This window comes from Prosopis cineraria, unplaced genomic scaffold, assembly GCF_029017545.1.
Source record: "Prosopis cineraria cultivar Desert tree isolate PC_DT_omini unplaced genomic scaffold, ASM2901754v1 PC2, whole genome shotgun sequence".
Lineage (NCBI taxonomy): Eukaryota > Viridiplantae > Streptophyta > Magnoliopsida > Fabales > Fabaceae > Prosopis > Prosopis cineraria.
In genome coordinates, this window is record NW_026555333.1 from 47,110,460 (window position 1) to 47,120,155 (window position 9,696).

The 9,696-nt window shown below is 31.9% G+C and overlaps 1 protein-coding gene across 2 annotated transcripts; it reads left to right on the forward strand.

Annotated features, from left to right (window-relative positions):
* Window positions 1-1,337: 1,337 nt before the first annotated feature.
* On the forward strand, window positions 1,338-6,215 carry LOC129302938 (tRNase Z TRZ2, chloroplastic). Of its 2 annotated transcripts, none has more exons than XR_008591342.1 (8): window positions 1,338-1,836; window positions 2,623-2,785; window positions 2,867-2,937; window positions 3,553-3,648; window positions 3,726-3,839; window positions 4,983-5,062; window positions 5,453-5,527; window positions 5,867-5,931. XR_008591342.1 is itself a non-coding variant. In XM_054941864.1 (8 exons), the coding sequence occupies exons 1-8, from the start codon at window positions 1,462-1,464 to the stop codon at window positions 5,954-5,956; spliced, it is 1,053 nt and encodes a 350-aa protein (XP_054797839.1). In that variant the 5' UTR covers window positions 1,338-1,461; the 3' UTR covers window positions 5,957-6,215. The 2 variants fall into 2 exon arrangements, 1 of the variants encoding a protein (XP_054797839.1); XM_054941864.1 differs by having other exon boundaries at window positions 4,994-5,062; window positions 5,867-6,215.
* The last annotated feature ends 3,481 nt before the right edge of the window (window positions 6,216-9,696 follow it).

Sequence of the window (9,696 nt, forward strand, 5' to 3'; positions counted from 1 at the left end):
TCTAAGTCAAGGTTTTGTGGTGAATTTCGGTTGTAGATGTTAGTTTTTTAGGGTTCAATGTCATCTTTGAGTAAAAGCCAAGTGGAAATGGAATGATCAAATTTTACGTGAACTCTTCACACCTCTAAACTAGTAGTAAGTTTAGAGGTCCTGAAAAGTGAAAACTATTCAAATGTCACTAACTGAATTTGATGTTGTTTGGTTTTAGAGGTTTAGAGGCAGATGATTTGTTTATGCGAAGAGTAAGAGCTCAATTGCCTATATTTCATTCTTTATATTTGAGGAAAGATACCACCTTGACTAACCATGATACTTCCTAATTAATTAAACAAATTCCTCTAATTAATGGCTTTTACTGAGGCTAATTTCAAGATTTTACAAGAAATAATTAATTTTAACCTTTCATTATATTTTTCTTAAGTTATAATCTCATTATCTTGATTTTGTAAGAATACTTTCTGTAAGAAGTTTCTATTCAATTATCTCCAACTCCAAGCTTCTCATCTCCAATAAAACATTAATTTTTTAATTAGGTTAAGAATCATTTTTTACTTTAAATTATATACAAAAGGTTACAAACACCTCTAAATATAATTATGGGTCAATTCTATTTTTTAATTTGAAAGATTTTTTTTCATCATTCTGTTGTTTTCTCATCATTAATTGATTATTAGTGGGCCTCACATTGTATTTCTTAATATTTTTTTATTATAAAATATTTGAGTTAGGGGCAAAATGACCATTCAAATAAAAGTTGAGAGGTAAACATGACTCATAATTTGATAAAAAAATATTAAAAAAAGTAGTGAGACTCGTTAATAACTAACAACTGTTAAATGTTTTAAATATTAAGATGATGACGAAGGTAATTTTTAAAGTTAAAAGACAAAATTAACTCATAGTTAAGTTTAGAAATATTTATAACATTTATATACAATTCAAGTATAAAAATTATCTTTAATCCTTCTTAGTTTATGAAAACTAATATGACATGTTATTATTTCCTTGGATTGTGTTTACCAAAAACAAGTTATAATAAATTATATGGATGAGTTTGTTATAAATAAGGATGAAGGTAATATTATTATACTTCTACAAGTTTTATTAAGTTTGTTGACATGACGTTATTGCCACATACATATTGTAATGTTATGTATAATGCAATTTGAAGAAACATAATTGATAAACATACAAAAATTAATGGTAATATATTTCCAAATCATTGAAAAGATTCTATTTTCATCATTGTTCCCCCAAAAATTTTCTTTAGTAATTTTTTTTTTTTTAAATGTTATCTCTACATGTGCAGACAAAGTTAGCCTTACCCTGTTAGATGTTGCAATGCCCATTGTGAAGCAAAAGCCGTTTGGGTCCCCAGTATCTGCGTTCTCCAGGCTAACCCGAAAAGGTCTCTTAAACCTCTTAAACCCTTCATGTCCTTCTCCTTAAAAACGCAAGAAAATGCAAATCTCTTTAACCAATTCAGCCTTCAGGACCCCTTCAATTTTCCCATTTCATCTGTCCATTTTAACGCAAAAGCCATTGACCCACAAAATTCCAGTGCAGACCCCCTTGAATGCTGTCAAAAGGTCAGAATATTTATCGGAAATCAGCAAAGCAATCGATCAAGAAGAACAGTATCGCATAGCTCGCTCTCAGGTTCTTCGCAAAGGTGTGGACTTGGAAGGTTATACGATTGAGGGGCTTTCTATTGGTGGCCAAGAGACCTGTGTAATAATTCCCGAGTTTAAGTGTGCTTTCGATATAGGGAGGTGCCCTACGAAGGCTATTCAGCAAAACTTCGTTTTCATCACTCATGCTCATCTTGACCACATTGTAAGTCACTCTACCTGCATTCATGTAATTTAGATAGATAGATATATAGATACAAAGAGACTGCACTATTTTACTCTAATTTTGTTAACGTAGAGGATTTGGATTCTTCCACCTCCAATTGTAAACATTTATTTGATAATTTTATCAGCGAGCGTGTTTTTGTTCCCCAAGTAAAGTAAGATATGATATTCCAAGTTAATCATAAGTTCAAAGACTAGTTAGTGCATAAGCTAGTTGCTGAAAATTACAAATTCAAGGACAAACTGGTGCATGAACTAATTTTGGCAATTGAAAGCCATATTGACACAATATTCGACGGACTAATGTGTTGGTTTGTTCCTTTGTTTATTTTTGAGGAATTAGTAAATGGAAAGATGTAAATTGCACTACATGTGTGTTCTGATTGGATTATATGGTACTGTTTCTTGAATGAACTCAATGAAGCCACGTTTACGCTAAATTGAATGGGAACTTGCGAAGTTTGTTTGCCTGAAGACAGACAGAATTATTACTCCTAAAAGATGGGTATATAAAGCATGAGACTATTTAAATTGTGATTTGTCTGATCATAATCATATTAACTTGGATAGATACTCTATTGATAAACGGCTAAAGCTTAAGATATTCTAATATTTGTTTTTGTTACTATTCATTGCTATGAGTCTTAGTTTTGGTTTTCTACTCAAGTACTTTAATTGCAAGTTGTATGCTTTCTCTGTCTCTTCTATATTTGGTATTGATTGTAAAATTTTTAGCGTAAAGCTTTATTGGCATTTAATGTTGTAGGGAGGGTTGCCAATGTATGTAGCCAGCCGTGGTTTATACAATTTAAAGCCTCCTACTGTATTTGTGCCTCCTTGCATCAAGGATGATGTTGAGAAGCTGATGGATATACACAGGACAATGGGCCAAGTTGAATTAAACCTTGAATTGGTTGCTTTGGACATAGGTTTGTGTCATTGCCTTACTTCAGTGATAAGCTTTTTCCTTGTTTATCTTTCAGGAAATTATTAGAGAAGTTTAATTGCAGGGGAAACCTATGAGTTACGTAATAACCTTGTTGTCCGACCATTCAGAACACAACATGTAATACCCAGCCAGGTATATTTGTTTAGTCTTTCTTCAGCTTGTGTTTTAAGGTTTTTGAAAGAAGAAGAGAAGTTTATTGATTTTGGCTCCCAGTATATGTATCATCATCCATACATAATATTGCATGATGTTGCTCATCAATTAATTTTCTGTAAATTCTACTCAGGATATTTCTGTTTGTGTAATCTGATGCTGCTGTACTATGTGTTGTACTTGATGTCCCTTCACTATTTTATTTTCCAAAAACATTTTGATTTTGAACAAGTTTTTCTAAAGGATAACTAGATAAGGGTCCTTTGTACCAAAGGAATGAATCGCGTTGTTCGTGGCTCATGAATAATGTAGCTTATGAGAATTTTGATATTTGACTATATTGATATATTGTGATAGAGTAAAATGATGTCTTATAATTCATGTACCAACCCCACCTAGTAGAATAAGGTTTGTTGTTGTTGTTGACTATATTGATATATTGATAACAATGAATACAATGAGCTCCTAGAAATTTATCTGTGCATGACAATCATGTTTAGAAATGGGAATCCTCTGCATGTACATTTTGTGGAAGAATTCTGTTAGGTATCTTCACCCTTGATACAAGAAAAATCCCAACTTGATATTATGCAGGGTTACGTAGTATATTCAGTCAGGAAAAAACTCAAGAAACAGTATATTCACCTCAAAGGGAGTCAAATTGAAAAATTGAAGAAGTCTGGTGTTGAGGTCTGTAATGACGGAAACTTGATTCTGTGCCAAAGCTTTTATGATATATACTTCTAAAGATAAAATCTCCATTCTAGATTACAGACACTATATTATCTCCAGAGGTGGCCTTCACTGGTGATACAACCCCAGATTTTATGCTTGATCCACGCAACGCAGATGCACTTAGAGCAAAAATTCTTATAACTGAGGTAAAGCAAGATCATTTTATGTTAATGAGGACCTTTATTCTGTTTATACCTTTGGTCTGCTTACAAACTTGAAAACTTGAGCATCTGAATTCCTTATAAATAGACAATGGCTGCATAGGTTTACAGGCTGAGGTGATTCTTAAGAAGCTTAAGATAAGCATTGGTGATAAACCTATTTATGTGGAACTCCAAATGGATTAGGAGTTGATCTTTTCCAGAGACTAAGTGTGTGTTTGGTTTTTAGTTTACATTTGGCAAAAGCACATTTGGGGGATTCAATTATTTGTTGGATTTGCCAAAAACATATCTTGAATGTAGTTTAAATGTGCTTTTGGCAGTTACCCAAACGGGCCCTACGTTTATCATTTTTAAGTCCTAAGAGTTTACCAAATTACAATTATGCAGGAGTCCTAATTATCTTTTACTGTTATCTTTAAAAGCTTATTGTGGTTAATCTCAAGATTTTTATACATAAATAAGGAGAGTCATGGAGGGTAATTGTCCAATCCGTGTGGCTGGTCCATGTATGTGCGAGTCTTGTTATCCTTTATTTATGTCCTTTCTTGAATTTTGGAAGCATGGCTCTGGACCAGGTTTAACTTTATTGATATAGACTCCTAATTTGACCTATCTGTTTTTTAGAATGGATATTTTCTCTCCTCCCTCCATTTTTTATGCTTTAAGCAGGTCAATTTCATTTCTTGAGCTCCTTCTCTCCAGGGAATTTGGGATTAACTATCTCATGTGATCTCAATTAGAGTGAATCTCAACAGAGTGGAAACCAGGGTGAAAACTATGCCATTACACTTCTTATGGTGTTCAATGGGTTGGAACCTCGTGTGGTTTTGCCTGTTTGACACACCAAATTAAATGAATTAGAATGAAGACTAGTTCTTGAGATTAAAAGACAGAAAATAAAAATTGAATCTTGCGCCCCTACTTCAAAAATAATAAAATGATGTTAAGTTTTTTTAGAAATAGTTACAATGACGTGATAAATATTTCAAATTGCAACTAAATAAAGAAAAGTGGTTCTCTTTCCTTAAGTGGGGCCTCAGAGGGAATTTAAAGAGACTGCAAGGTCTTTTTTGACTTTGTAGTTCATGTATTTTGGTCAGTTGATAACATTGTTTAAGCCAAAAGCTGGTTAACAGGCAACTTTCCTGGATGAGTCATTCAGCACAGAACATGCTCGGCAACACGGCCATACACATTTATCTGAGGTAATATGAAGTCTGCATACTCTTGGGTTCTTCATAGGCAGCTTGACATAATTTAAGGAGCATAAAGATGAATTGTTGCTTCTCTGATCTCCCATGCCTTCCTTTCCTCTTTATTTTGCTATTTTGTATAAGACCAAGGTTATAGGTATTTATTTTAAATTCTACCAATATCATCCAGTCTTGATTTTATCATTATCTTTTTTGCGGCTAAACATAGTGACGGATGGGTTCGACTAGCTAATTATCAGGAACGCGTGATGCTTTGAAGCCAATTGATCATATCCAAGATAATAAAGATGAACTTCTAATCCGCTTTGACAATCTGGTTTATGCCTGAATGTTGTATTGAGTTACTTCCTCGTAAAGGTAAATTTGTATTCAATTTTGCAGATAATTGGAAATGCTCAATGGATTCGGAACAAAGCTGTTCTATTAACTCATTTTTCGTCAAGATATAATATAGAGGTAACCTTGTTCTCTTTTCATAGTACTGCTCTACGTTTGCATATACTGAACTTAATAGTTTTTAACACACAAATACACACACACACACGCATGCCATGTCAAGGGTAAAACCCTCAACCTTATGGTTAGTAAAGTCATGATGGTGCCATCAAGGCATATATAGACAAGTAATCTGATTGATTTTGTCATCATCTCTTGAAATTTGAATTTATCACGGAACTTCTTATCCTATAATATTCTTGGTGCTAGAAAAGGTTTACTTGTCTCAATTACAAAGAAATTGCATTACTTCTTAAGAATTCAACCAGTACTTCTGAGCTTAAATTCCGTCATCTTTAGGACATTCGTCAAGCTGCATCTAAACTGCAGTCAAAGCTATCCGCAAAAGTGGTCCCTCTCACTGAAGGTTTCAAATCGAAGTATTCGTAAGTGTTAGAACCATCTGAAGTTTGCCGTGCTGGGAAATTGATGGGAGGGCCAAAAAGAGGGAAAAGAAACAAAAGAAAAGGCTCGCATCTACCATGTAAGCCTCCCCTGAATTTCAGGTGAGTTCTAAAGATACGATTTATATGTATTCGAAGTCAGTTTAATCATCAGTATATTGGCTAGTGTAGGCCTGTGATTAGTTGAATTGTAATAACATTTGATAGTTCAATTGTAAATTATGAAGATGTAATCCTTCTTCTGCCTTTTCGTGTCATGTATCGTTTAAATCCTTATCATGCACCGTAGTATTCTGAGAGTAATGCCACTGCCTTGCAAATTACAATTAGTGCAATAAGCTAGCTGCCTAGCTGAATGGATGACATACAGTTACACACAAACTTTCATATAAACCTAATCCTTCGGGCTTTCATTTTCATTTGCTCAAAATCTTCTCAGCCTCTTGCTGCTGCAAAGCCTCGGATTTGGACTTTAGTATTAAATTACATCCCTCAACTTCATTTCTCTTTATGGTAGCACTAACTGCTTGATCCCCATTCTGGTGTTGAAATTGTCATATGGATATGTTGATCTTTGGGATGAGATCCTAACGATCTTAATATAATTTTGATGACCTAGATTTACTTTTTAAAATTTAAAGTCTCTTTCCGTTTTTCCCCCAAAAAATGAAAATTAAGTTTCTCTGTTTAACGGGCTTCTGTCTAATTAGACAATTTGGATAGTGCAACCTAGAATCCGATTTGTTGAAGCTGTGGTTAAGAGTTTCTCTTTGTTTATTCGCAAGTCACAACATTGAGTTGTGCTGTGTTCCTTGGAAGGGAACCAGATCCTCTCAGAATATAGGTTTCTTAGTCTCTCAATAGCAAAGTCCTGTACGTCTAAGTAATCAAAATGCCCCACTGTACACATTGCATGGCTTTTAAAAATACATGTGAATAGTTTGTTTTTAGACAATAAATAAAATACATTTTGATTGATTATATGTAGGAGTGGAAAGATGTGACGTTAGACTTTGGCTGAATAAGCCAATCTATTTATATAAATAAGTCTAATTATAAGTTTAAATAAAGCTAGACCAAAATTTAAATAGGTCAAATTGTAAGGCCTTTGCAGGCATATTTTTTATTTTGATATTTTAATAAAACTTGATTTAATAAAATTATAATATATTATATATGGATTTACTTATATTTATATAATGGAAGAAATATTATTCATTTCATTACTTATATAAATATAGGCCTAGAAACTTTGAATAAATAGACTTGCTTGCTTATTTAAATAAACTTAGTTGTAAGCCTTTGTTTGGCCTTTTTATTAAATATGTAGGATTAGGCCCTGATAATGTGTGACCTAAAATTAAAAAAAAAAAATTGGGGTGAACCAATTTTCCAGCCAACCCAATTAAAAGTCTTGGATAAATTAATTGAATTGGATTTTATATTTTTTTCTTTTCGCATGAAACATCATCATTTTGAGTTAATAATAATAGTTGTAGTAGTTTGTCACAAATCGTGGAGATTTTAACCATTTGGATGTACAAGATTTTGCCGCTAAAAGACAATGGGAAAATTGGATTATGAGAGAGGATCTAGATTCCCGAATCCTGATTCCTGGTAACTCTCAATCAAGCGGATGTTATTAAGCTTTGGCAGAAACGTGCAGGCGGATAACTTTCTTTCTCCCTTTAAACTACCTTTTTTTGGGCCAAAACAGAGTCAGTTTTATTAATAGCAAAAAAATGAGTACAAACACTAATGGTTGAAGTCAAAAGAAGTCTCCAAAAAAACAAATGGTACAAGTTAACACTCAATTAAACCAGAAAAAACGAAACAAACATAAACACAAACACAGCAAAAACCAATTCAGCAACAGACTAAACCACTAACAGACAATGTGACCAAAAAAAAAAAAAACCACTAACAGAAAAAGCATCAACCAATACAAGTTCTATCAAGAGCGGCAGAAGAAACATTGTTGGCAGTCAGAGTCAGCTGGAAGAAACACTAAAAACGAGGATGGTGCCACTGAAAGCCATCATTGCAGATCCATCCTCTTGGCCTGCATTATTACCTTGGCAAGCGACCAAAGCAAAATCCACTCAACCCACTGACTTCTTGAGGGCTAACACGTCCTCTAACACATTACGGCAACGCCAATCACAGCCTTTCAAGAAATCTCAAATCAAAATATTTAACAAAGGCTCACAATCTACCTCAATGCATACCTGAGAGTTCCCAAGTCTTCTGCTTGCCAATAAAGCTTCCTTAATAGCAACACATTCAGCCATGAGGGCCAAGGCAACATTCACTGATCTGCAAAAGCCACTGACGGAGAAAAAAAAACTACTAACGGCACCACTGATTATATTCAGTATGATTGAATGACATCTTTTTGCAGCAGCGTTGAATTTTACATGCAACTACATGTGTTCTTGAACTTCTTTTAAGTTTGGAGAAATTTTTTTTATTTTTTGAAAAAGCTATGACTAGACCTAGAATAGTATATTAGAGAATCATTATATTAAAAACTAAAATACATAAAACTCTCATGAACTTTAAGACAATTGTATATGACTTCCTCATTTTTCAATATCTAGAATTAACCCTCATGATTTTTCCTTTTGTTTTTCAAAACCACTACAATTAATAAATTATTATTTTATTAATATAATTATTGACATGTCACATTAATACAATACACATGGTACATGACATAAAAAATATTTTTATTATTTTTTAACACAATTAAGGAGAGGCAAAATTGTAGTTTTTATTTTTAACACACATGATGTTTTTATCTTTTTTTAGTTGAGCAACATTTTTCTCATTTTCATAGGTAACATAATTTAAAAGAAAATTATCATTTTATTATTTTTTATCAATTAAAACAGTCTTTTATATTAAACAAATAAAAAGAAAAATATTTAAAAGCCGTCATTGATAAAAAGCTATATAAATTTTGTTACCTATTTTATTCATTTTCTTCAAACTCTTATTTGTTTGTAGTTGTTATTTTTTTAAAAATAAATTTTTCGGTACTTGTTCAAACAAAAAGTATGTTCTGCTTTAGAATAAGGTATTTTTTTGCTATTAATGATTCATATTGATTTTGTTAAAAAAAAACTTGCAAAATATCATAGTTTTTTTGTATTAAAGGATAAATTTTTATTTATATAATTTTTATCAATGATAGCTTTTAAATATTTTTTTTATTTGTTTAATATAAAAGGCTATTTTAATTTATAAAAAATAATAAAATTATAATTTTTATCATGAATTATATTATCCGTGAACAATGAGAACAATATTACTCAACTAAAAAAATAAGATCTTTATGCATGTTAAAAATAAAAATTATAATTTTACCCCTCTTTGAATTTGTTAAAAATAATTAAAATATTTTTTTCATATCATGTGTCATATGTATTGTATTAATATGACGTGATAATAATTATATTTATAAAATAATAGTTAATTAATGGCAAGGGTTTTGAAAAACAAAAGGAAAGATTAAGGGGGGTAAATTTAAACATTGAATGATGAGAGAAGTCAAATGTAACTGTCTCAAAATTTAAGAGATTTTTATACATTTTTAACTTATATTAAACACATGTGAGATGGAGTCATGAGAGACAACATGCAAATATTTTTTTTTATTTTTTGGTTACTCACAACAACAAGTATCTTTTTATTAAAAATAATTTTATTTGATACACTGTCAGA

Coding starts and splice junctions, on each gene's coding strand:
- LOC129302938 (XM_054941864.1), top strand. CDS start 1,462: ATGCAAATCTCTTTAACCAATTCAGCCTTCAGGACCCCTTCAATTTTC. Junction 1,837..2,622: donor ATGCTCATCTTGACCACATT/GTAAGTCACTCT, acceptor TTAATGTTGTAG/GGAGGGTTGCCAATGTATGT. Junction 3,840..4,993: donor CAAAAATTCTTATAACTGAG/GTAAAGCAAGAT, acceptor GCTGGTTAACAG/GCAACTTTCCTGGATGAGTC.